General features: G+C 40.5%; 1 protein-coding gene across 1 annotated transcript; it reads left to right on the plus strand.

The window, feature by feature from the left end:
• SLC15A1 (solute carrier family 15 member 1) lies at positions 1-24,268 on the plus strand. Its single transcript, XM_074816721.1, has 23 exons — positions 1-205; positions 2,661-2,698; positions 5,738-5,822; positions 5,914-6,055; positions 8,795-8,914; positions 9,092-9,191; positions 9,435-9,525; positions 11,555-11,638; positions 12,806-12,888; positions 14,041-14,127; positions 15,130-15,219; positions 16,458-16,502; positions 16,596-16,628; positions 16,762-16,850; positions 18,003-18,084; positions 18,229-18,354; positions 19,709-19,855; positions 20,281-20,330; positions 20,914-21,021; positions 21,159-21,255; positions 21,683-21,829; positions 22,656-22,763; positions 24,080-24,268. Exons 1-23 carry the CDS (start codon positions 1-3, stop codon positions 24,266-24,268), a joined length of 2,346 nt encoding a protein of 781 aa, XP_074672822.1.
• The last annotated feature ends 2,725 nt before the right edge of the window (positions 24,269-26,993 follow it).

Here is a 26,993-nt window from a genome sequence, read left to right on the forward strand (position 1 = left end):
ATGAGAAAGTACCCCTGCTTCTTCAGCAGGCAAATCTGTGCTCTGGGAGCAGGCAACTGGAGTGATGAGCAGGCAGAGCTCAGCAGTGCTGCTGCCCAGAGGGGCACGAGGGTCTCGCTGGTTTGGGCAGCCAGCTGGGAAATTGGTGATGGCTCTTGGAAGAGAGAGAAACCTGATGCAGCTGGGTCTGCTCACGTAACATCAGGTTTGCTGCATTATAGGTTTGCTTTGATGGTTTCCATGTCAGTGGCTTTCTGGAAGAGCTGAGGTGTGAAGCAGGGACTCCTGGAGTCACTTGTCCTGACAGCAGCAGCATCCTTGTGTAGCTGTTGTAAGGCTGCTCCACAGACAAGAGGCACCAGGCTCAGCTGTGACAGGAGAACAGGCTTGCTCTGGAGCCAGAAACACCCTCGGTGTCAGCATGGTTGTGTAGAGATTTAGCCTGACCACAGACATGAAGTATTTAAACCACATAAAGTTGCTGTGATGGCTGCACAGAGCAAGGCAATGTGCTCCCATCTGGTGACATGGACCATGAGCCACAGGATCTGCAGCGTCCCACAGCATCTCTGTGACGACAGGGAATCATACTGGTGGGAGCTGCTGGGGCATGGGTCAGAGCCTGCTCCTCGCCCTGTCTGCAAGCGTGGGAAGGAAAGAGTGACCCACCAATAAATAACCATTTAGATTCAGTGCTCAATCCAAGAACTGAGTGACTTCTGTCTTTACACTGCTTAAAAAATGTTTTATATCTTAAGGGAATACAAAGTGCATAACTGTTCAGAGCTTTATTTGGAAAAATGTGAAATTTGGAAGAAAGCTCTTCAGTATTTTGTGGTGAAAATGAGCAGTTCTGTAGGTCATTCTTTGTGGGGAGAGAATGAGAGGTACTGAGGGTTGCCCAAAAGAGGGACTGCTCCAGCGTGCCACTAGCCACACCCAGATTTATCACTGAAATTGATGAAAAATGCTGAGTGCTCTGTGCTTTTGTAGGTCTAACCCTGAAGCTGCCTGACAGTGGAGTTCATCAGACAGTTTAGGTGTCTATGTTGAAATGTTGGCTTTCATGCCACCAAGAGTTTTCTGATTGTCACTGTAAAAGGGGAATAGAGGGGTAAAGTCAAAATGGTTGAGAAATAAGTGTGTCTCTTAAACACTGGTCAGTCAGTGTTGTCAGAAAAAATGCTTCTGCGGTGTCTGCTGTGTAGGGTTTCTTGTAGAGGTGATACTTCTACTCTCTGGAAAGGAAAAAAACCCCAACCAACTGCAAGTTCCTTGATTTTTTTTTTTTTAATTTTTTTTTTTTTTTTCCCCTCCCCCAAGGTTTAGCTAACAGACAGGAGTGAGCTGTTCAAGCTGATGTTATGAAAAACTGACAGTATGATGCATATGTGCTGGAAAGGCCGACAAGTAGAAATAATGAAGAAGTTGTTACAAAAATAGTCTGAGTAATGCCTTGGTATCCTTCAGTATATCTGGTCACATGAGTTGTGTAAGGGACATTACCAATACCTTTAATGACTAAGGTGCCTGTGCCCTGAAGTTGGTGTGTTAACACTTTCTGGATATTACTTGTTTTCTGGGGAAATATATTCTTGAACTACCTGTATAATACTATTCCATCTCTATTCTGAAGGTAGTTGTCCATGGCAGTGAAGAAAAGAATCAGATTAATTCGTTGCAATAATTTTTGAAAGTGACTTTATTCAGTATCATGTCAAACACTATAATGTGGCTGTCAGCTGTTTTCATATGTTGTGAACTATGGACTAAATAATGATCTTAGCAAACATTTTTCTTATAGAGATCTATTATGGGCACACTTCGTTTGCAAGCAGGGATTTCAAAGTTCACATCTTGTACCTGGTTTTATCTTAATGATAATGAGCTCGCTCATGTGGTTTTACAGGAAATGCTGACATCCGCTATGTGGGCACAGGGCCTTTATCTGAAACTCAGCCTTTGAGCCCATCCCCTGAGCCAAGCAAGCCCTGCAAGACAGCCTGCTTGGAGGGCTGCCAGGAGTAGCAAACCTGCTGTGGGCAGCTGGAAGTGAGTTCAGGGCTGCAAGCAGCTGTCAGCGGGACCCCTCCTGTGCTTCCAGGGCTTCCTAGATTAATCTTCAGGTTATGGGAATGCCTGCTAACGTGTATCACTCCATTGGGCCATGTATGTGGCCCTCAAGTCTGAGCTATGGGAAGTTTGTCCTTTTTCAGGACTTGGTATCCACCCCTGGCAGGGCATCTTGTGAATATTCCTTACTCTTTACTTGCTTTTTAGGTAATATCCCTAAGAGTGAATTGAAACAGGATTCATCTTCTGTGGGTGGTAGGATGCTCTACCAGCACCTTGAATGATGTGTGGTGAGCAGTCATAGTAGGATGGGATGTTTTGTCCTGTCAGTCCTTCTTGAATTTTTTTCCCCCCTGGGAGTGTATGTGAGTCTATGCATAGCCTGAAAAACAAAAGGCTATCAATTGAAGTTTTTCCTAATAGTCTTGCACCATGAAAAGTCCCCCTTCAACAAATTGAAAATTTACTCATCCTGAGCAATACTGTGTTTGTGTTTCACGATTTGAGCTGTCCCATGTCTTCCAGTGGTTTTAAAGGAATGTTACTTAGTAGCTTCCATTAACTTGTGGGTTTTTTTTCCTCCACAGCTGCAAAAAGTAGGAGTAAGGGCAAGTCGGTAAGTATTGTTTTCTCTTCTAAGAAGTTGCTATACTGACTATCTTCGGGTTACATTGTTTGGGTAAATATACTTTAAAAGTTATTGGCCAACACATGTGAAGCAGCCTGGTAGCTTATTAAATCCCCGCTAAGCATTAGTGTGCTCACTACCCTGATAAAAATGTGCGGTTGGGAGGAGAAGGGTCCCTGGAGCCCATCCTTCATGTGGCTGAGTTGTTGTCATCCACGGACTCTCCCTTAGGACTCTTTTACCTTTCGGTGTTAGTTCTTCCTCCTGAATCTTTGAACTGTCAATGACATCTGTCTCAGCAACCCTATCTCTGCCTTTGCTTTTCTTATCTCACAAGGTTTTACCCTGCAGCTTTCTCACAGCTTCGTGGCTTTCTCAGCAGCCAAAGTCAAAGCTGCGCAGCAGGGTGGTGTCAGACCTGTGCCTGGCGTCCCCAGGGCAGGAGAATGCTACAGAGAGTATTATAAAACGTGACCTTCAGGTTAACTCTTCAGTGGTGGATCCAGTGCTTCCTGGTCAATGAGGATCACAACAGAAAATGTTTCGGTAAATGTGCATGCATGTGTGTGTATAACGCAACAGGTTTAAGAGGACAGTATAGTGCAAAACAAGAACAGTATAGTGCAAAACAAGTATGGGTCATATATTATGAAGGAATAACTGCATATTCTCTTCTTGCTTGTAGCATTTTGGAAAAACAGAAGAAGGTCTGTTACCTTGGAAAAGACCCTGTAGCTTTCTCCTACATGCCCCTGTTCATGCTCAGCCCCAGCTGTGACATGCAGATCCCCACCAGTTCAGGGGCAGCCAGTAAAACCCACCAGTGGCTGCTGTGCTGGCATGTGAATGCAGGACATGTCTGCCAGGCACATAAGTGCTAGTGGCTTAAAACTGAAACCTAACTTTGGTGGAAGCTTGATACCTCCCCAGATCAGCACATAGCACCCTCTTAAAAGCTGTTAGATAGTGTGATGGTGTAACACTGGGGAGCTTTGTGAGAACTCCAAGAAGGTCAAAAAGATTTTAGTGAGGTTTTGTGAATTTCTAGTGGGGATGGGTCCCACCAGTCCCTGGGCTAGGACTGCCCTGTCTCTTTTTTTCTCTGTAGGCAGGCCAGACACGGGGAAGGCTTTGTTCTGCTTCACATGGGGACATTCTCTCCTCCCCAGCTGGGTTATAGCCAATTACACTGGCAGAAACCAGTCGTGCTGTGTGGGTTACTGTTTTAGGGCCTAACCTAACAACCGATGAAATCAAAACCTTTTGGATACATCCAATGGGCGCTGGGCCAAACCTTAACAGTGTGGTTCTCAATCTGTCTCCTTGGGAGCATGAACATTTGCATGGCTTAGGGGGATGGTGCGTGAACAGGGTTGGGTAGCATTCTTCTGTATGAACTCCAGTCCACCAAAAGCTGTGTCCAAGTTGGGGCTAGTCATCTAGAGCTCCTGTTATCTTCAGCTGAGGGGAAAAAGCCCCTTCGGGTGAATTTTATCTAATTTTGGGATACATGTGGATGGTCTTCCTTTGGAGACACCTCTTTCTGCCCATGGAGGATGTAATAAATCAAGAGTGACAAGTTTCTATTTAGGCTTCTAACTTTGGTTGCTCTAAAGTTAGATGAGTCCCACCTGGCACTCACCTCAGTCAGACTTTTTCAGTGAAGCCTGCTTATCAAACCACGGGTAAGGTGTGCACTATATACTTGGTTCAACTGATAACAAAGATCAATGCTGTTCAGGCTGTTTGGACATCCCCATGACTGAGTCAGACTAAGTCAGCAATACTCTCACCACTCTCTCATTTTAATTTCTCTTGCAGTATTCACAAAAAGCTCATTGTAGCTCACAAGTCTTAAAGTGTTGTGTTGTTCATTAAGGCTCTGCCCAGACCCTTTGCTGGAGACATGGGCTCTCCTCCAGCTTACTCATGTTAGGCAGGATTTTCCCATGTAAGGTTTCTTTCCTTTTGATCTACAAAGTTAAGTTTTTTCTGTTTCATATGGAATACAGATTGCTTTGATTCCTAAATCCTCACAACATGAAGACAACTAGTGCCATTTTTTTTCTTGTCCATGCTTCTTAGGTTTCATAACTGTTTTATCTCTGGGATGTTCTAAGGCTTATTCAAAATCTATTTTTTGTAACCTGCAGATTTAAACCCATAAAAACATGAAAAGGGAAGATTATATTCAGCTTGCATTCCTAGTAATTGTAACAGAAATGATATAATGTGTTCATCCACTAAGAAAAGTAGGTGATGAGAAGTTAAACTTCCAATTCTACTGACCATGCCAGATTTGTACCTGATAGATGCTTTTTTCCCTTTGTCTCAATGGCAAGAGCCATGTCGCAAGATGCAGGACAGTGACTGTGGAGATGCCTATTGCAGCAGGTGAAGGCTCAGTGAATTTGGCAGTTAATGCCATGTCCTTTTAGAGTAGAAGTAAAGTCAGTTCTATCAGAAAGTCTGAAGATGTGAAGGATTCTTCATCAAGCAGAGTATTTTTAAGGATGGGGAGCTTTTCTGAGATATTCGTTTGAATAAAATGTTTAAATGTTTATTTGTCTCCACTGGAGGTATTTAAAAATAGTCACAGGATTCTAACTGTGGTGTGCTGTGGGGGTTTAGCATGGTGAGTTTTTTATTGTGTTCAGGTTTTGATTTTTTCAAAAACATTGGCTTTCTGCATGTTTTTGGATATCAGTCAAGATTGCTTTGAGGGTTAGATGCTGAAGACTTCAAATGTGCGTAGTGCAACACTTGAAGGTCAAATATAGCATTACTAAAGATCTCTTGCAAAGGGAGATGAGAAGTCTGTAGAGCTCTGGGGACCAAGAGGAGAAAGTGAGGACTGACTCTTGGTCCAGATAAACTGGTGTTGTTCCACAGACGCCCATGCAGCCTCCTAACCCCTGAGTACCTACCTGCTCCCGCTGAGCCTGTGTTGAGCTTGCTCAAGCTGTGGGTCACAGCGGGCAATGTTAGTCTGTGTTGCATGGCTCTGAGCTTATGCTGTCTGTGTCTTGCCTCCAGCCAAGCTGCTTTGGGTACCCCTTGAGCATCTTCTTCATCATCATCAATGAGTTCTGTGAGCGGTTCTCCTACTATGGCATGCGAGGTATGTCCCATGTCCTGTGTCCCCTCATGCTGACCATTACTTACCCAGCCTTGACTTTAGTTTGTAACTTGTTGTTTTGTTCTTCCTACAGCGGTGCTCGTTTTGTATTTCAAGTATTTCCTGCAATGGGATGACAACTTGTCTACAGCCATCTACCACACATTTGTTGCTCTGTGCTACTTGACACCAATCCTTGGAGCACTCATTGCAGACTCTTGGCTGGGAAAGTTTAAGTGAGTGCTTCCCCAGCAAACAATCAAAAATCATGGAAGCTTACAACCTGAGACCAGTGTTACTTAAACCATCACCTAAAGCAGCAGCTCAGCACAACAGCTTCAGAGCTGGTGTTGGCTACTCCAGGATTGTTTGTGGGTTTTTTTATCTTCAAAGCTTGAGGCTTTAGCTGATTTAGCTCAGACCTGAAGCTGCACCATAAGTTAACACTTCTTGCAGTTCTGCTAATCAGTTAAGGGTAGTAGCTTTCTTTCCAAGCATGCTGCACGTTTTTAAGTCTCATATAGACAAAATGTAAGGTAAACCAAGGAAAGTATTCACAAAGCTGTGACAATAGATACTGGAGGTTATAACAACATTGGACCACCTCTTTACCTATTGCAGGTGACCAATGAAATAGTGAAATACTGTGTTATCTGGTATTAACTGGGAGTTGGAATATATTCTAAAATATTCTGTGATTTCAGTATTGACTTGACAGCTCAGTGGAAGGTTTTACTGACTTGCAGCTCTTTCTTTAAATTCTGTGTTTTCACCTGTGTGCTAGCTGCTCAGAAAAGTCCCACTGACGGAACTGCTTTGAATGTAACCAAATTATTTCCAACAGCCTGATCTCGCTTTCCTTTACCAATGTCATGATTCTAATAGTGTTTACTTTTCCTGAAAAAAAGCACAATAAAGATTTTATGGAGGGATATGAATCAGGAATGTTAGCTGACTTGTCAAAGGTCTCCCAGAGATTAGAGATGAAGCTGGCTGTGTAGTCGGTCAGCTGAAGGTTGCACCATCTTCTTTTGTGTTGACAGCCTCTGGGAGACCAGGGCTGCAACCACTGTCAGGTATGCTCTGTGGAGTTGGTCTCATCAGTGTAAACTCATTTCAAGTAGCTAGATATCTTGTAGATTGCAGCCTAAATATGTTGTGTACTCTCTTGTTTAGATGCTATGGTGGTTTTTTTTAAATCTATTTTGGCTTTTACCTGTTTTATTAAGATGAAGCTTTGCAGACCTTGCATACCTTCTCTGGTACTTGTGTGTAGCAGCGCTGCAGCTGCGAGCCCCTGGCCACCAGACCCTTAACAGGAGCTCAGTAGGCTGGCTGACAAGAAAAAATATGCTTTTGGAAAAAGTGTGGTTTAAATGTATAGATGCTCTAAAATACAGCAAGGTGCCATGAGGAAGGCTTAAACGATAATTTATTTAAAAAATCTGTGACGACAAGAAGATGAGGTGGTTACCCAAGCACTGTTAAGCACTCTTATAGGAGAAACTCAAATCTCCCACAGTCCATGTACTTTGTGTAATGTCTGCCAAGGAGCATGCTCATGTGTTGTTAGATGCAAAGTTCTTCTGGAAAATAGTATAGAAATCACAATTACCTTTTTAATTGGGTACCATCTATGCAGTGCCAGTTGTGTAAGTGTTGTCTTCACAGTATGCTTATGAACCTCACAAATAAAAACCAGAAGTTTCTCTCCTGCTCAGTTCATGTTTAACTTCAATTGGAAACTTTCTGCAAAGTTGTTAAGCCACTAAAGTAACTATATGGAAGTGCTATTTAAAAAAAAAAAAAAAGTTTTAAGTTATCTACTAACTAGCAGATTTGCTGTTGCCCCACTTTGTATACCTTTTTACCCTGCCACAGGAAAGAGCATTTTTAAGTCAGAGAAACCTTGTTCTAAAGTGAGAAGAACTTGATCAATGGTGTGAACGATGCTTCCTCTGTCTCTCTTGTATCTGGGTGCTCCAAGCTTGCTGTGAGAATCTCTTGCCTTTGTCAGATTCAGATTGTCCTGGGTCCTTGAGCCTCGCCCTTCATTGTCATGGGCTGCACTGAGTTAGGGACTGATTCTCCTGCAAACCAGAGTTTTAAATAATTTGACATCATTGCATCCTCCAAACCGGAGACCTGGGTCTGTACCCACTGAATGAAGCCCCAACCAAGGAAGTGAATGAATGTGGATTAAACTATAGTCATGTACTCAAGTTCCAACAAAGTTAAAATGGAGTATGTTCTTACATACAAGAAAGAGGAATGGACCCTAAAGGCCTGGGTGGGGCAGGGGGGCTGGTGATTCTGTGGTATTACCTTCTGAGGAAAGTCAGGCTGAAAGTCTGCAGTCTATACTCTTCAGTGCTGTTCTTGCTTTGGTCTGAGTTTAAAGATGTTGGTACACTTACAGCTGAGAGAGTGGGGTAATAGAGTTGTTGTTCACAACAGCATTTTGGGGAAGTTTTCATTTTTAAAGTAGATCTTAAAAAATTTTTTTTACTCCTTGCAGCTAAAATATAAAAGAACATAGAGAATGTTTAAACAATATTAAAATCAGTGTATTGCATACTTCAGTGTTCTAGTCTATTTGAACTTCACAATATATTAAATACGATAACGGCATTCTTGAGTTAGTTATTATAAAGACAACCACTGGAGAGATGTAAATATTTGCCATGACCTGGTGGTATCTGCAGAACCCATTAGTCATCTTGTCTGGCTTAATTAAACAAGGCTAGCTAAAATAATAAAAAAATAAACAGAATAGAAATACTGTGACAGAGGTATATGGACAAATTTTTACAGTAGCTTGTGATAAGTTGAGTCCATAACTTGTCATATCTCTTAATTATGCTTCTTTACTAAGCATCTTTGAAATAAGCAGAAGTTGGCATTATCTCTGTGTGTATGTATATGTGTGTAATTGTGTTAAACATATCTAAAAATCTATATTCCCTCTTAAACAGGACCATTGTCTCCCTGTCCATTGTCTATACGATTGGGCAGGCAGTCATGTCTGTGAGCTCCATAAATGACCTGACAGATCACAACCGGGATGGCTCTCCTGATAATGTACCAGTGCACATGTGAGTTGCCTTGTACATGGGTTTTTTCCAAGTTGATGAAGGGTGGGGCATCTTGTGCCTTAAATTTATGCTACTTGAATTTTAACTGTCTTGCAATCAGTCTCTTACATACACTTTAAATAAGAAAGCAAAGTGTTGGGTTTTTTTTTTCTTTTTCTCTTTTCTACTTTGTTCCAGTGCTCTGTCCATGACTGGCTTGATCCTCATTGCACTTGGTACTGGTGGGATCAAACCTTGTGTGTCAGCGTTTGGTGGAGATCAGTTTGAAGATGATCAGGTAAAAATGTCTTTCAGATTTTCAATCATACAGATACTCTTACTGATGTTTGGCTATTATAATCCTCTAATAATATACATATTTAGACATGTGCATTACTGTAGTGTTTCCTGAGTAGCTGAAGGAGGAGTTAGATGACTATTTGTCTTGAACTGTGCAAACAGAGCTGCTGATTGTTCAATCTGGGCTGATCAATATAGTTCTGGCTAAGCCTTTCTAAACATCTTTTTGTTTTTATTGTAGGAAAAACAAAGAACGAGATTCTTTTCCATCTTTTATTTGTCCATTAATGCTGGAAGTCTCCTATCTACCATAATCACCCCAATTCTCAGAGGTAAGGCCACACATTTGTTTATAAAATAGCTGAACATCAGTAAAGGGTGCTTATTAGTCCATTAATGCTGGAAGTCTTTTATCTACTACAATCATCCCAATTCTCAGAGGTAAGGCCACGCATTTGTTTATAAAATAGCTAAACATCACTAAAGGTTGTGTGGTAGATTGCAGTCCAGTTAGGTTTAAATGAACGGCCTGTTCTTTGACACCTTGTGGGATTATCTGGCAAATAGTCTTCAAGTTTTTATGTATGTCATCCAGCTTCTCACAGGTGAGGTACTGTCAAAAACAAGACACTTTGAGATCTGAATTGCCTTTAAGATCAGAAGTGCTAGGTCTGAAGAGACATGCTGAAGCCATCAACTTGTATGCCTAATGCATGTTTTAATTTCATGGGTCACAAACGTGGCACCTCTTCCAATGCCTTTAAAACCATTCCAAGAAAGAGTTGTACTGTTGCTGAGAAGGGAAGTGGTGAGAGAGTCCTCTACTCTGGAAGTGGAGACTCTTCCAAAGTGTGCCCATGCAAAGTACAGAAGCGTTTATGCACATGGGAACACATTTATCCATGTGATAAAGTAAATCATGTTTTTCATATCATTAAAGGAGAAAGTTATTTTCTCTTCTGCTTATAAAAAATAATGTTATCCTAAACAAAAAAGAAACAATTCACTGATCCATATGCATATGGGTTTTCATGGCATGCTTACACAGATGGTGCTGTATAGAGTATGAGGAAGGCTGTTTTTCTCAAAAGAAAGAAAAGAGCATGTGAGTTCTGGAATAACCTTAAAGCACTAGGCTGAAATTCTGGGCTTTTGACTTCTTGACTGGAATGGACTGTGTAGAAGCTTTTTTAGACGTTTGCTTAACGCAAATTCTATCCTTTCCCAAAATGAAGGAGATATGCATAAGGCACAATATGCAGTTTACTTCCATGCTGATACAGGATGAAAACTACCTTGGAAAAACAGACAAATTCAGCTGAGGAAAGTGATAACATTATGTCCTGTAAAGGCTTAACCAAAAGGCTAACACAACTAAATCAAGACATCAATTAGCTGCAAGCTATTATTTTTTTCAAATTAAAGTCTCTAATTCTCCTGTTAGAAGAAGTATGGTGAAAAGGGTAATAATTTTGTTTAGTCTTTTACTTTTCCCTGTTAGTAGCTATGCCCACACTCTGAGCATCATTTCAGGATATATGCATGAAGCTTATAAAGTGAAATCACTGACTACTGCTGGGTGGGTGGGGTTGGGGTATGTGTGTTTTCTGAGAATTTTTTTTCAACAAGCTACACTTACTATGTCACTTACCTCTTTATTTATGAACTTGTCTCAAAACTTTTGTAATCCAGTTCCTTTCTCACCAAGAACATGCATTTGACCATTCTAGTAGGATTCTTCACTTCCCAGTGTAAAACTAAATGTAAATATCCTATGAGGAAAGGCTGAGAGTGCTGGGACTGTTCAGCCTGGAGAAGACTCAGGGGGAGCTCATCGATCTATATAAATACCTGCAGGGAGGGTGCAAAGAGGACACAGCCAGGCTCTGCTCAGTGGTGCTCAGTGACAGGACCAGAGGCAATGGGCACAAACTGAAACGCAGGAGGTTCCCTCCGAACATCAGGAAACACTTTGTCACTGTCAGGGTAACAGCACTGGCACAGGTTGCCCAGGGAGGTTGTGGGGCCTCTATCCTTGGAGATACTCAAAAGCCATCTGGACAAGGTCCTGGACAACCAGCTCTAGGTGGCTCTGCTTGAGCAGAGTGGTTGGATCAGATGACCCCCAGAGGTCCCTTCCAACCTGAACCGTTCTGTGATTATTTTTTTTTTTTTGTGATACATAATTCCCCTTTTAAATAATGAAATTTAAGTTGATTACTGATCATTCACTCTGTCAATAATATCAGCAGATAATTTTTTTTATCTCTGAGTTAACAATGAATGCAAAGAACAAAGACCCTATGTAAAATACTGGCATCACTGACTGGGACTTTTATCTAATGTTACTTTGTACTTCAGCTCAAGAGTGTGGCATTCATAGCAAACAGCGATGTTACCCACTAGCTTTTGGAGTTCCTGCTGCCCTCATGGCTGTGTCCTTGGGTAAGTGGAACTGTTTCCATCTTGCTGCTTCAGTTATAGACATGATTAGATGATAAGTATCTCAGAATAATGAGAAAGTGGTAGAAGTGTCCAGGTATCAACCTCTATCAACACCTGATTGTTTCTGCAATTTTTGCCTTAAACTTTTTTCTTGGATGTGGGGGTGGGTGGAATTAACCTGAAGCACTCACTTTTACAGAAGAGACTGATTTACCAGGAGAGACTGATGGGGCTGGGGAGAGGCACAAATATACCATTGAATTTTGTACATTATGTAATTTACTGTCTATATTTCTTGGACTATTGGGGTGTATAAATAAGATCTTCTGAATGTAGTGTGAGAACTCTGAAATGTGGGTTTTGGAAACTATCCATAGTCCAGGATATCGAACTGTATAAGGTACTTGTCCCTGCACAGGAGAAATGCCATATTGGTGTGTCAGTATTTCTCAAACAGCTGCATTTTTACTAGCTGCTCTACGGGTCACTCCTCTAGCCTTTCTGCTGCAGCACAAAGACCAAGAAACTGGGGGGTTTCAGTACATACCACAGTATCCCTCCTCAGGGTCCTGGTCCTTCATGGTTCTAACCAGGAGCCCACCTAGGGTGGGCCTCCATCTACTGGTGACCCCATCTTGCCCATACACCCAACCCAGGGTGGACAGTGCCTGTGGGGTTTTGCCCGTGTCCTGCCCTGCATGTGGGAGGGTGAGGCCAGGGAACGTGCCTGGGTGTGGGAGCTGAGGATGCCTCGGTGAGTCCTGCAGTCCAGGCAGAGCCTCACGTGTCCCTGTGTGACGTGAGCTGCAGAGTCCTGGGCTCCTGAAAAGGAGCATGTAAAGCTGTCTTAACCTGGTACAGCAAGGACAGAGCCAAGGTCCTATGTGGTCCTTGTTTTGACCATCCCTCAGTCAAGCTAATGTCCCACTGAGGACTTACCCTACGAGTTTCCAGGTTTAGTCCTTTGTCTTACATAGAAGCAATCTGCTGGTATTAATTTGATTTCTTTTACTGTATAATAACATGTCAATAGGCAATTTCATTGCTCCTTAGGAGGCTTATTCCCACTCTGATGTAACTCCATGGCTGTTAGTTTCCACACCAAATTATTTGCCACTATTTTCAATAAATCCTGAGTTGGTTTTGGTTTCTGTTTGCATATTGTAGTTGTGTTCATAATTGGAAGCGGAATGTACAAGAAAGTTAAACCTCAAGGAAATATAATGATTCAAGTTTCCAAATGCATTGGAGTAAGTACTGTTTGTATTCCCCAAAACCCTGGCAGCAGTTTATAAAACTGTTCAGTAAACTTGCCTAGATCAGAAATCTGTCATAATATGAGGAAAGCTTCTGAAGTTTTTTACTTTTTTCCTTATAGAAGGCTTCTTACTGACACCTCCAGATTTAGACTGCCTTTTTATTTATCTATATCTTGGTTTATATGTGAATTTATACACAAAGAAAGATGTCAATGATGTGTAAAAGCTTATCCCAACTTCTGGGAATCATTCCTTCCTCGTTTGTGCACCTTTATGCAGCCCTGTAATAAGAGACAAACATACCTTGACCTCTCTGCTCTCAAGAGCAGAACTACTAGTATATCTTATCAGCAAAAATTTATTGCTTATTAAAAGACTGCTATTTACAATGCAGAGATATATTGATACCTACTGTGTTAAGGAGATAGAGGGGGTTACATGGAAGTGGAAGCCTGCAAGGAAGGGAGCTAAATCTGCATGAATAGCACTGCATGTCCCAACTTTGCAATATCTCAACTTTGAAGTCAGGGTTTTTTTTCATTTATGGACTTATTTATTCTCCATGCAGATCTGCCAGCTTGTTATAGTCCAGACCACTGATTATCTTGTAAACACTTTCAAAAACAGATCTCTATAGGTAACTGGCCATTGCTTAGAGTGCTGCCCCTAAGGCCCAGCTCAACCTTGCATATTAACCCATGCTGAAAGTCTTAGGAGTTTTTCAGGGCTATATTCAGTGTCAAGGTATGAGGAATATCTACAAGATGAAGCTTCTCATAGTGAAATGTACTCTTACAGCCATTCAGCTCTGAAAACCTGTGCTTATGACATTCTTCTATTTGTTGTTGTACATAAGTAAGACTGAAGTAGGCAGGTCTTCAAGTTCCTAACAGCAACCCACATTGAGAGAAACTACCCTGAGCTGTTTGGCTCACCTAATCCCAGGTGCACATTCCACTGGATATGCAGTGTGAGGCTTTAAATGCAATATTCCCTGAGATGCTTAGAGCAATTAACAGAGGTAAGTCACCTTTAGCACCCTCTAAACACTAGAAGCAGGAATGTCATCTTTAGTGACAAAACAGCTTACAGCATTTTACAAATACTTGTAACGCCATTAAACAAAATTCTGTCTCTCCTCAGTTTGCCATCAAAAACAGGTTTCGGCATCGCAGCAAGGAGTTCCCCAAGAGAGAGCACTGGCTAGACTGGGCAAGTGAGAAATATGACGTAAGTACTGTGTGAGCACTCCTGTGTCGTGGCCCTGACCCTCAGCTTCTCTTCTGTCTGAAGAGGCTCTGATCCATTGTCTCAAGCGCTGGGCAAATAGTTTTGGGCCTCTCAAATATTTAGAAACTAATAGTCTGACCAAACCTCAGTGCTCCCCTGGGATTGCTATTGGAGAAAGCAGAGCTGTTCGAGTTGATGCGCTGTTGGATCATAGGCTGCCCAGGGAGACTCATGGTGGGTGAAGAAAAGACTTTTTCCCTTGGAAAAAATACAAGCATCCATTATTTTTTGTAAAATAGCAAGTATTATCCTTGTCAGTTTCTTGTTTCTCTCAGTAAGCTGGCTTCAAACAAAAATATGCTCATGGGAAAATGGCCATAGTGTTGACTGTCGTGGTTAATGCTCAGGGCCCTAACACTTGTCTTGGGATCAAACTGCAGAATTATGCTTAGAAATTTCAGCTTAAGTGGATAAACACTGTCTCCCCCTGCCCTCAGTACAAGCTCCTTACCATGACTCTCAAAGCCTTGTGTTCCACAGTCCCCAACCACATCCCTTGCCTCCTATCCACCCTGCCCTGTTGTCAATGGCAATACAAACCTTAGCCTGCCCCCTTTATTTTCCTTTCTCCTATATGCATTTTTCATGTATGAAATGCATTCCTCAGTCACCCGTCATTCAAACACCTCCTTCCTAGAAAAATAACACAGCGCCAAGTGCAAAATCTCACGCAGCCATCAGTATACATGCCAAGAGGCAGAGGTCTTTCTGATATTGGTGTCACCTTTAACCAGCCCTTCTCACACCCACAAGCAGACCTTGTGCTTTTAAACAGAAATCAGCAGAAGTACCCACCACACAGTTGAAGGCATAGGTAAACATTACATGATGTGTTTTACCTGTCACTGTGCTGTGAACAGTCTGCAACTGTTTTGTTTGTCTTTTTTTTTTTTTTTTTTTTTTGTTGATCACTTTGTCTTCTGTAATTCTCATTTGCTGCAGAAACGACTGATTGCTCAGACTAAGGCGGTGTTGAAGGTGCTTTTCCTTTACATCCCTCTTCCCATGTTCTGGGCGCTTTTTGACCAGCAGGTAAAGCAATTAGAGCTGTACCATTGTCACTCTATGTACTCTGAGGTCACCAGACATAAAAGGTGCCTATGGGAGGGTGCAAAATAATTCTTTGTAAGTTCTTTAACCTGGTTCTAACATGAAGGGGTAGTTACTGAGATATGTTAGTACAGGATGTTTTGCAGCTAGGGGAAACTGTTTATCTGGACATGCCCAAGACTGTTTCAGTGACTGAGGCCACTCCAAATCTTTTATCTGCTAGGACTCAGCAGATGAAATAGTAATTTAAAACTTTCTTAGTTCTAATGCTTCTTCCACTCCCAATTGTGAGTCAAAATGTAGGGTCCTGGATCAGGGCTGGATGCTGGTTTGCTTAACCACTCAAACTTGTTATAAATACCTCACACCTTCAAGCAGAAGTAGAAGCCTGTAATTCCCATTCACTTTGTGGACTGAGTGCTCAGGACTCATGAAAGCAGGCTTTCATAGTTAACTAATGAAGTACAAATTTAGGAGGGTGTCTGAGAGAACCAGCAGCTGAAAGCTTTATCCAAGGCAGGCTGTAGGAAGTTTGGTCCAGATTGCCTAGATCATGCTGCTTTAGTACCAATGAGCTGTAACTATCAGTGTGACCTGTTACAAATAGGCAACCCTGCTATGAAATTCAGAACTAAATACCCATTATGGGAGTAATAACTCACATCTCAGACAGTGATACATCACGGGTGGCTAAAAGTTCTCACCACAGATGCAGTGATGCATGTTCCTGTCTCGCCCTGGGCTCAGGCTAAAAGTCAGCCCTGCTTGACCTGGCTATAGGCAGGCTTTTGGGCAGAGGGCTCACGGCAGGTCCAGCCCTGGCTTGGCTGCTCACTGCTGGGCTGTGTGAAGGGAGGGTGGATGTGCAGTGGTGTGGGGTACTGGGGCTCAGGTGGGTGGCACAAAGGCACTCAGGTGGCCTCTGTGCACAGCACGCAGCAGTGCTCTGCACAGCATGTCCCTGCTGTACCCAGCTAATCTCTGCATCTAAATTATTTTCCACTCTATTTCATGAAGCTTGTAAATAAAGTGAAATGGGCCACAAGGATCACTTTGTTCAAATGTTTACGCTGCAGAGTAAGAATACTTCCATAGCAAGCTAGCTTTATTTTTGATTGTATTGCATGTCTTTCTCAACACTTTACTTATGAAAACGATTCAAGAGGAACTTTGGAAGATTGATTTACTGTGGAATTTAACTTTTCTCTTCTTTTGTTAAGGGGTCAAGATGGACACTGCAAGCCACAACAATGGATGGGAATTTTGTAGGTTACTTTTTCTTGCTTTTTTTCTTAATTGGCACTTGTTTTTCAGATTGTTGTCACAATATTAAAACCTATTTATTTTTTCTTCACCAGGGATCTATCCAGATTCAGCCAGACCAAATGCAGGTACAGTAATCTTCTGTCTGTCAATTCTAAGGACTTCCTGAAGATTATATATGTAAATTGCCCTCCGTTAAAAAAAGGACTTTGAAAAATACTTGATTTTTTTTTTTTCCCTTCTTATGTTCATCTTCAACAGACTGTGAATCCAATCCTGATTATTATAATGGTCCCAGTTGTAGATGCTGTGGTTTATCCTTTAATCAAGAAATGCAAGATCAATTTTACGTAAGTTGATATACTTACCTGACTTTAACAGAGGGTCATTTTAGTGGTTTCTTTAAACTGCTCTTCCAGCACTAATGTAAGAAGAGCAAGCATTCAAGCTAAGTAGAGAATAGCAGTGTATTTAAAATGGGGTTAATTCTTTAAAGAAATTAAAATTAAAAAATAAAGAATATTGCAAGTGGTATGTACAGGCACCACAGACTAGAGGAAGAGAATCTAATGATAAAGTAACAATATATTCCAGTTAAGGGCAAAATCTTTTTATTGCAGGAGAGATGCTGTTTACTGTTTTCCTTTTCCCCCATGTCTACCCCCTCTCCTTCCCAAAGCATAAGGAGTAGAAATACAACATGCATCCTTAGCATGTGTTATGTTTTGGGCTTAAAACTACCTCAGACAAGATGTTTCCTCCTCACTCCCCATGAGGAACCTGGCTCATTGAATACTTCTAGATGTCAATTCAGGGGGCATTGCCCATTATTTTTAATGTTGGTAATGAAGTAGCTTGCAGTTGCAAGTTGGAGAGGCAGAAGAAAATACAGTTCTTCAGAAAATTTTTATAGGGCCAAGATGCAACACTGCTTTCCCATCTAGTCATGAAAAACTGGGGTCATGTGCTGTCATTCATTTGTGGACACTCTACATCTGTCAGATGATGCTGTAAATAAAATATCTACCTTAAATTTACCCTTACAGCTTACCTGAATGTTGGTAGATATCTCTTAATTCAATATATTTCTCTGACTTTTTCTGTTCAATATTATTTTGATTTAAACATAGCAATATAGACACAAGTTGTTACACTTTTTTAAAAGGCATAACAGCTATACTGGATTGGGGTTTTTTCTTCCTGCAGATCAGACTTTTCCAGAAAACTAATAATTATGCTCAGTCAATGTTTGAGCCCAGCAGATGCAGAGTAACAGGTTATTAAGATGATGCAGGAAAGATATATTTCCCAATAGTGTAATTATGAATTCAGAGGTACCTGCTTAGCAGAACACTTTCTCTAACAACATCAGCCCTTCAAATGGTGATAATGTGCTAGTTGTGGCCATTTGAGTTTCCCACCATGGAAGAAAAACAACTAACAGCTGAAGCTTTGTATTAATATATGTCTTAAAACTCATGTGTGTGGTTTTGTTGTACTAGGCCCCTGAGGAAGATCACTGTTGGTATGTTCCTGGCATCTTTGGCTTTTGTTGCTGCTGCCCTTGTGCAAGTGCAAATAGATGTAAGTTCAGCCACATGCAAGTATTTACTATTAATATTTAGCTGTTAGAACAAAGTGTTTTGATAATTAAGATCACAGTAATTAGAGTACTTTTTCCATGTGACTTAGGATAGGGCACTGATTTTACTCTTTTCTGTCCTACAGAAAACTCTTCCAGTTTTCCCTGCAGCTGGGCAAGCCCAAATCAAAGTAATAAATATAGGTACTGATGGTGCAACAGTTCAGTTTGAATGTCCACTTCAGAGTGTAAATGTAATGTCTATGGAGTCGGTAAGTAAGGGAGGATGGGAAATAGCAAGGTAAAGAAAAAAAATCTCATTGAGTAAGTCAATGTGGTTCTTAACTAATGGTTCAAAATTGATTCTTTCCTAGTTTTTTCTCTAGTAATTGTAAAGTGGGGGTTTTTTTGTATTGTGGAATGAATTGTTACTGAAAAAACAGTGAATGAAGAAATGGTAACTTTCAATATTCTAAATAGTACTAGTTTGCTTTTGCAAGTCTTTTTTTTCAAGAAACTTAATAGTGATTTTGAACTAATTGAAAATTTCACTCTTGTTAGAAAGGTGCCATTTCTTAACAGCAAGAACATCCCTTCTTTCAATAAAAGTCCATTCAGCTCTAGTAAGTCACTGCTCTGTGACTGTGTCACTGTGAGTGATCACTTACTTGAACAGCTTTTTCTGTGGCTACATCACATATATTAAACTTCAGATTTTGCTGTCAAAGAACCTTTTCATGTTCTAATACAGAACAACCTTGATAGCTCTATTGACAGCAAAGATGGACATTTTTAATAATGGATGTTAGGAAGTGTGTTCTCTGATAGCTCTCAGTCCTGTTTCCATGTAAGAGGAGAAAGCCTACTGCATTCTCCTCCAAATTTGCCTCACATGGAAACTGAGCTGTGAGAAGGTAAGAGCACCCAAACTGTATGCTGATGTGGAATTCATATAACCATGGCGATTACCTGAAGATGAAGGGTGTAAAATGCTCCACTCCCTACTGTAGACATCTTATAATCCAGATGTTTTGGATTATAAAATGTTCTTTATAATCATATAAAACAAAAGGGTTATTTTAGTACTACATTAATGTGCTTATTAGTGTTTCCAATATTTTATGATGATAAAATGTATTTAGAATATTTAAAACATGTCCTGGTAATAGTCACTCCTGTAATGCTGAAACCATAAAGATGTAGCTTTGCACTTGCATCTCTTAAGAGGGGTTGCTATTTGGAAAATGCTGCATCTTAACTTATGCTAGTATAGCCTCTGTAGCTAAACAGATTTTTACTTGGTGGTGCTGGTATGCCTGACTTATCTGGAGCAGGAAACGCACAGGAAAATGTAACAGCTGTTCCATAATGCTTCTGGCAAGCTTATGTTCCTTTGAAGCTAGTGTAACAAAAGAAATTAATAAAAAAAAAAAAAGATCGAGTGAAATTAGTGCTTGAAGTAGAAAGCCTAACAAAAATGAAAGTTAGGAGATGCTCGCAATCTCTGGCATTTCAGAAGTAACACACGTGTAAACTTCTGACCTCCTGGAGCTACAACACTGCCTCAAAGGTGTAGACAAATATGCAGTTGCATAGAAATTTATGGCAATTTGTTTGTCTTTGTAGACGGGCTACATGACATTTGACACGTCTCAGTTGCAATCAGTAAACATAATTTCTGGAAATAAAACTACATCTGAAGTTATCACATTGCCAGGGGGAAGTCGTCACACTCTTGCAGTTAAAAATTCAGCAAACATTGTTGCTAAATGGGTAAGTCTGCTTAATTCCGAAGATATACATTAATCTCTTAGCAGCTATCTACGTGAGTGTGTGAAGCTGAGAGGACAAGTTCTGGGTAGCTTTTCCCTTTGTCTTGTTTTCTCTCTCCCATTCTCTGCTGTATCAGTGAGACTGGTGAGCTGTAGAGACCAGGGTAGGAAGCTGTTTCAAAAACAAAAAAAAAAGGTAAAAAGTTACCAACTTAGTATTTAACTTGACAATTACCCTTTCGCCAAGACTTAAATGTGTGGTCATACAGCATTTTCCAGTAGACATGTATCCTAGTAGGGTACTAAAAGGGAAGGTCTGGAGTTCTGCTCCAAAGCCTCTGTTAATTCTCACTGCTATGTAACAGTGCACATTTAAGCTGTTCACTGATGCCAACGAAGTATCTTGATAATGGTTTCTTCCACCAGCTGTTTGACAATGTCACATCAAAACCAGAAGAAGGAAATAATCTTGTCAGGTAGAGTTTGTTTTGCTCCTAAAATTTGGTGGTAGTGTAACTGTCTTTTCAATCTGCTTCTTGGGTGGACTCTTCTTGTTTAACAGTTTTCTATACTGTAGGAACTCTTCACTTGCTGGACACTTCACTTGATATTTAGAGGGTGTAGGAAGTTCTGGGGCATGATTCATCTGGTATCTTGCATATCTACTTTGGGTATAATTTAGCTAAAATTGGAAGTGTATGTTTTGCTCCATTGTCTAGATTGCACAGATTGCACGTCTATCCCTCCTTTTTAATCTTGGGTAAGAAGTATCCTACTACTTCTCTGTTTTTCTTCTACATCTTCCATTTGCAGATGCACTTGTTACTGGTTGTAGCAGACACTCTTCTAAGCAGACAGTGGGCTGATGTGGGTCTAGCTTGCTTTTTGCATTAGCCACACTTTAAGAGATTTAGAGATCTTCCAAAAATGTTAACTGACAAAAATGAAAGGGGAAGGCTTGATGCTTGTTGTGCTGCCAGTATATCATTAAAAGTAAAACCTGTATTCTTTAACTTATGTGTATTTTGGTTAATATTTCAACACTCTTGCATTTTAAAGGTTCATAAACAATTTGCCTGATACTATCAACATCACTATGGGTGACACTGCTTTTGAAACACTGATGTCTTTTTCTGCCAGTAATTACAACCTCTTTCCAGGAGGAAGGTAAGCATTTTCCTTTACCCTGATCTAACCACTTAGACTTACTTGTCCTTGGGAAAAGGACAGAGTACTCCCTTATTTTATACAATACACACAATTGGCTATACCTATGATCTGAACTGTGTTTTTTTCTTTTTCAGAAAAGACAATATTATGGCTATTATAAATTCAATCCCTTGTTCAGTTACTTCAAAGACATTAGGATTTGGCAGTGCCTATACAATTGTAATTAACGGGGTGAGTTGCCAGGGGTGTTGGATGGACAATACAGAATTACTTTTCCTGTCAATATTTTAATTAAAAAATACTTGCAGAATTATCACTCTTGCTCTTAATTGTACATATGATAGAGTTCTGGTATGCTAAACAGCACATAAAACTACTTTTAACTATAAAAATAATGATGGGTATAATAATGACATAATGCAAGAATTAATGTTCATCACTAATGGCCTTAAATCTTCAGCCCTACTAGACACTAAGGATGAAGTCTGCTGTAAAATAGCTACTACTTAACAACTGGCTATGCAGTGCTTCACATACAATATTGATTTACCTAGAACTTTGTGTATACATGATTACAGAGATGATATAGAACTGCTTAGAGTGCCTTTAGCATACAGACTCTTTACCATTGTTTCTAATGTGCTATTTTAATTTCCAGTGTACTGGCAACACTCTTGATGTAACATATTCTGAAGATATCTCACCCAATACAGTTCATATGGCTTGGCAGATCCCTCAGTATTTTATTCTTACATGTGCAGAAGTAGTCTTCTCCGTCACCGGGCTGGAGTTTTCATACTCACAGGTAGGTTTTGCTCTTCAGAGCTCTCATTGTGCTAAGAATCCTGGTACAAACAAAAATCTTCTGTGATCTATTGTTTTTAAGTGGTGGTTTCATATTGCTGCTTTGTTTGGACAATTATGTCCTTCAGAGCTCCCTAGGAGGACTATAGGCTGGTGCAAGTCGGCCATATTTCACCAGCATTCAGTGCTTTCCACGAAGCTATGTTGAATTATATCATTTGAATACTAACCACAAGTCCTCAAATCTCCTTCTCACATGTGAATTTCCACTGAAAATATGTGAAAATGTACTGCTGCTATAAAACCAAACTGGAGAGCCCTCAAACATCAAATGAACAAGTGCTGACACCTTCTCTTCACACCAATATCCTCCATACGGTCTTTAGCAGCAGTTCAATTATACACTCTTAATTCCTTTGTCTTTCAACTCCAGTTTGTTATTAGCTGTGTGTATTCCTTAATTCTGAGTCTATAAACTGCAGTGATGAGAACGTTGTAAGATGTGGCTTGCTAGACTATGATGCACTCAATTTCTTCATTTAATGTGAACTATGTGTGACTGAGATGTAAAATGTGCTTGTTAGTTACCCACTGTGTACAAGGCAAAAGGTGTTCTAGTTAGTAATAGTAACTGATTGCTCCTCAAAGCTTTCTCCAGGCCTGTTTAGTTCTCTAGCAATTTTTAATTAAAAAAACCCAACCACATAAAATCAAACCATTAAATCCTCTCCCCAGAGAACTGGTGTTTGTTATAATGTAAAGAATGCAGTAAACATCAGAAAATGATAGCAGTGTTTGACTAAAACTTAAGTGTTTTACTTCTCTAGGCCCCATCTAATATGAAGGCAGTGCTGCAGGCAGGATGGCTGCTGACAGTGGCTGTTGGTAACATAATTGTCCTTATCGTAGCTGGAGCATCCAAACTCAGTGAGCAGGTAAGCACACAAGCAATCAGCGTGCTATCATATTACACTCTGAGAAAGCAGCTCTAATCCAGGGGGGAGTCATGGCTGATAATCCTTAACTACAACTTTTGAACATCAGCATTATGGTGGATTTTCATTTATAACTGGAATACAGGAGGTTAGTGTTAGCTACAAGAGTGTACCAGTCAGTTGTAGGACTAGCGCTTGAGTATATAAGTAACAAAGTTATGAATCTTTATAACCTGTTTGAATCAAAACTAGTGTTGAAGTCTGTGACAACAGGGTGGTAATGTCTCCTGGAACCTCTTCTAAAGTTTCTGTTGGACTTTTTCCCCCCAGCATTTCCCCAACATGTGTGTGTATGTATGTGTACACACACATATGAAACTTTCAACAAATACTTCCTCCACAAAGGTTTCTACCTCTTTTTTTTTTCTGTTGTTTGCCATTCTTAACTCTTGCTCTGTCAGGCTCCTTTGCTTGCAAGCAGCAGTTTCTAATATTTCTACAATAAATTGCTTCTCCTGGTGTGGAAAGGCTGTGAAGTTCTGGGCTGAAATTTTAGACTAATGGGATTAAAACCTATCAAAACTCTGTTCACTGCTAATGAAACTCATCCTGCATACCTCATCCTTGCCACATCCCTTCTTTTGGCTCCGTTGGTTTCAAACCTCATTCTTTGGGGCATGAAAACTGTGGTTCTCCTGGTGAAGAGCACTTGGACAGGACTTTCTCAGACTACTAGTGGCACTCCCTAATGAATCAAAATGAATATTTGAGAGAGGGAAGAGCCTGTCTTTGAAATGGGTCTGGCAGTCCTGGTTTCAGCTAAATTAACCAGAAAAAGCATGAAACAGCTGTTGAGGCTTTTCAGGTGGAGGTAGCACTTTGAAACCAGAGTTCCTGCTCTTGCTCTGCCCACATTTGTGGTCAGTAGAAACTTTTTACTGCTGACTTAAGTGGAGCAGGATCACTGCCAGCCTGATTTAAAATGAGATTACTTGACCTAAAGGAGGGGCTGAGTTTCCTTTTCAGTCTTTTGGTCATTCCCATGCCTCCAGAAAAAGGATATTGTAGAACTTTTCAGCATTCCCAAAACTTTTGTCTCTTCAATGAAGACAGAACTGTTGAAAGGGCCTCAATTCTGAGTTGCTTTAATATGTATTATATACACCTAATACTTACTCCTTTAAGTCATATGATACTTGTTATGTATGCTCAGTTTCATATTCTGAATTAACCTCATCTCTTGTGAATGGTAAAATTGTGTAATTCTTTTGAGGAACAAATATTGATGGATAAATTATACTTTTTTGTTTTTACAGTGGGCAGAGTATGTACTGTTTGCTGCCTTGCTGTTGGCAGTTTGCATAATTTTTGCTGTCATGGCTTATTTTTATACCTATACTGATCCAAATGAGATTGAAGCCCAATTTGATGAGGAAGAAAAGAAACAAGTCAAAAAGGATGAAGATGTCTATGAAAAGCAAACTGAAGCTGTCTCTCAGATGTAAAAGGTATACTCAAGAAGCGTTTGTAATTTATGGTATCCCATTAACTATCCCTGCACTAAGAGAAATCAGGGTATTGGTAACACCTCTGGATAATACGTCTCATGAGAGAGGTTAAGAAAAACTTTTTTGACTTAAAAGGCAGTCTCTGTTGGGAAGCAAGAAGAAAAGATCAGTCTCTCTTCTACTGAACATGGTATCCTGAAGAAACTCCAGCAGAATTTGCACTCTTAATGTACCTCAGGCTTAAATACCATAGCATTAAAATACTGAAATTGCACTTGGCACTATTAGACCCTGTGAAAAGATGTATTTTTATACTGCATTTCAATTTTATACCATGAAAGAAACAAGTATTACCAAGAAATAATAACTGAAGCCAAGTTGTCTGCATGACCCCTCTAGCCTCACTGTTACTTGAAAGCAGCAGGTCACATGTGCCATAAATTTTTTGTACTTCCTTATGGATAATGGGAGCAGTGCTCTAGCATTGCTCAGATTAAAATGCTCTGTGTGTTCCACATGGCAGTAACTTGGATATGCACTGTAATGTAGTGTTTTATGTGCCTGTTAACTACCCATTTAACTCCAGTTATATTTAATTAAAAACATATTAATGAGGTGTCCACTCAGGTAAACAGACAATGGCAAATGATGTTTGGAATAAGCAACAGCAATAAAACTTGTGTTGTAACAAAATAATGGAAGTGGTGTAAGAGTATCGCTTAAAATTGCATGCTAACAAAACTTGATACCACCTCTCTGCTGCCTCTTCATATGTGCTCAGTCACTTGAAGCAATGGACCACTGTCTGTCTTCTTTATCTTAATATACCTGTAGCACCCATCAAATTTATAGTAGGGAAGACTAGATTTTGCTGCTTAACAGGATTCTGTAGCCCTGTTGACCATATTATGGAGTGCTTGTGGTCTGTGTGTTGTTTTGGGAATTCCTGTATTTAGATCCACATCCTACACTTTCTTCAGCAGCTGGTTTGGACTCCCTGGCCTCTCCAGTAGCCTGGCCAGACTTACAGCTGCTTTGATACCTGGCTCCTAACACTCTTATTCTATTTTACAGCAAGTCCAACTTGGTATTTGCAAGTGATCACACAGACACACATTCAAGCAGCGTGCGTGTTGCTGGCACTGCAGATGCATGGGCCCCTCTGACCCCTGGTTCCCACTCCAGTTGCTGGCACTTAGACCTCCATGTACACATGTGCACAGAGAATAGAGTCCCTTGACCATGAAAGCAGTTAGAAACGGAGTTTGATAAGGCAAGTCCAAGGTGGTCTTCACCTGCACCCCTGTTAGTCCTTACCCCATAGGCAATAACCCCTATTGGTCTCTAAGGTCATCCAGGGAGAGCCTTTCCCATGGATTCAAGATTCTGGGTGTCCCCTCAGCCCATAGGGAGCCCCAGAAGCCATCCTCTGAGGAGCAAAGGGGGATTTGCAACAGCTTTACTTGTGGTAGACCAGCCAGCCTTTCCTTTACAGTGCGAGTTAAGCAAAATAAATTGTTTCTTAACTACATCCCTACAGCATAGCATCTTGTCTACTCTTTTGCCCATACCAGGTGAAATGTTTACTTAGCACTTTAACTTTTTTTTTTTCCCCTCTGAAATGCAGGTCAGGTGTCTATTTTTATATCATAAGCTGTTGGAAGTTAGCACTTTAGCAAACCCACTAACTTGCCTACCACATGGATGGATGTGTTTTATGGGTAGAAAGCCACTAATGCTGTAAAATTAGATGGGAAAGCTTTCTGACAAAAAGAAAACAAACTTTTCCATCTCTTCAGCACTGTAAGGTAGTATGCAGACAGTCGTATGTGACAAGATTTTTATCTCATTTTCAACAGGAATTGAAGTAATTACAGTTAAAATATCCATGTGCCTTCTCATCCAAAATTTGATGTGGGAAAAATCAGGGAACCTTGGATAGACACCTGGGAAGCTCTTGTCAGCATTGCTGTGACTGTGTCTAGAAGCCCTGTGCAGGGAATTGGTCTCTGGGTTGGAATCATGTGGTTTCTGTCCCTTAGTTTTAAGGATTAAAGAAGTAAGGTTAACCTCTAAATCTGACAGTGTTTAACTTTGGATGCTTCGGTCTAGACTACCAGAATAACTTTTACTGTTACAGAGAAGACACCTGAAGAGAAGACATCAGTTGAATTAACAGCTGATCATTCTAAGTTCAGTTCTTTTTTAAAACAAACAAAAAAAACGCAGGAGTGGTGAATTATGAAAGCTTGTTCTAGCAATCAAATCTGCATTCATGTTTGGCCACCTAGGCACATGAATGTGTATGTATGTATGCTTACTAATATTAAAATGGTTTGAAGTCGAGTGTCATTAGGTTGAGCTAATGAGCAGTAGGAAGAACAGGGAAGCTGTACAGTAAAGTTGTAAGTCAGATTCTCTGGACTACATGAATCCAGTCCCTGTCATTTGCTGTTCTTGAAAATGGGCCTACGAGCAAGCATAATCCTTTCAAAACTTCTATAGTTTTAAGCACATGTCTACACAAAGTTGTTGGGCTTTTTAAATGCCTGGAATTAAATACCTGGAAGAAATTGCAAGCCACATATATGTACTGTTACTCTGGAAATTACTTTTACATTTTTCATTTATACCTTGACACAGTGCTTTAGCATAATATCACTGACCATCTAGCAGACGGTAGAATATTGATAATAAAATAACTGGGTCATGCCTTAAAGAG

The sequence above is a fragment of the Strix aluco genome, chromosome 2 (assembly GCF_031877795.1).
Source record: "Strix aluco isolate bStrAlu1 chromosome 2, bStrAlu1.hap1, whole genome shotgun sequence".
Lineage (NCBI taxonomy): Eukaryota > Metazoa > Chordata > Aves > Strigiformes > Strigidae > Strix > Strix aluco.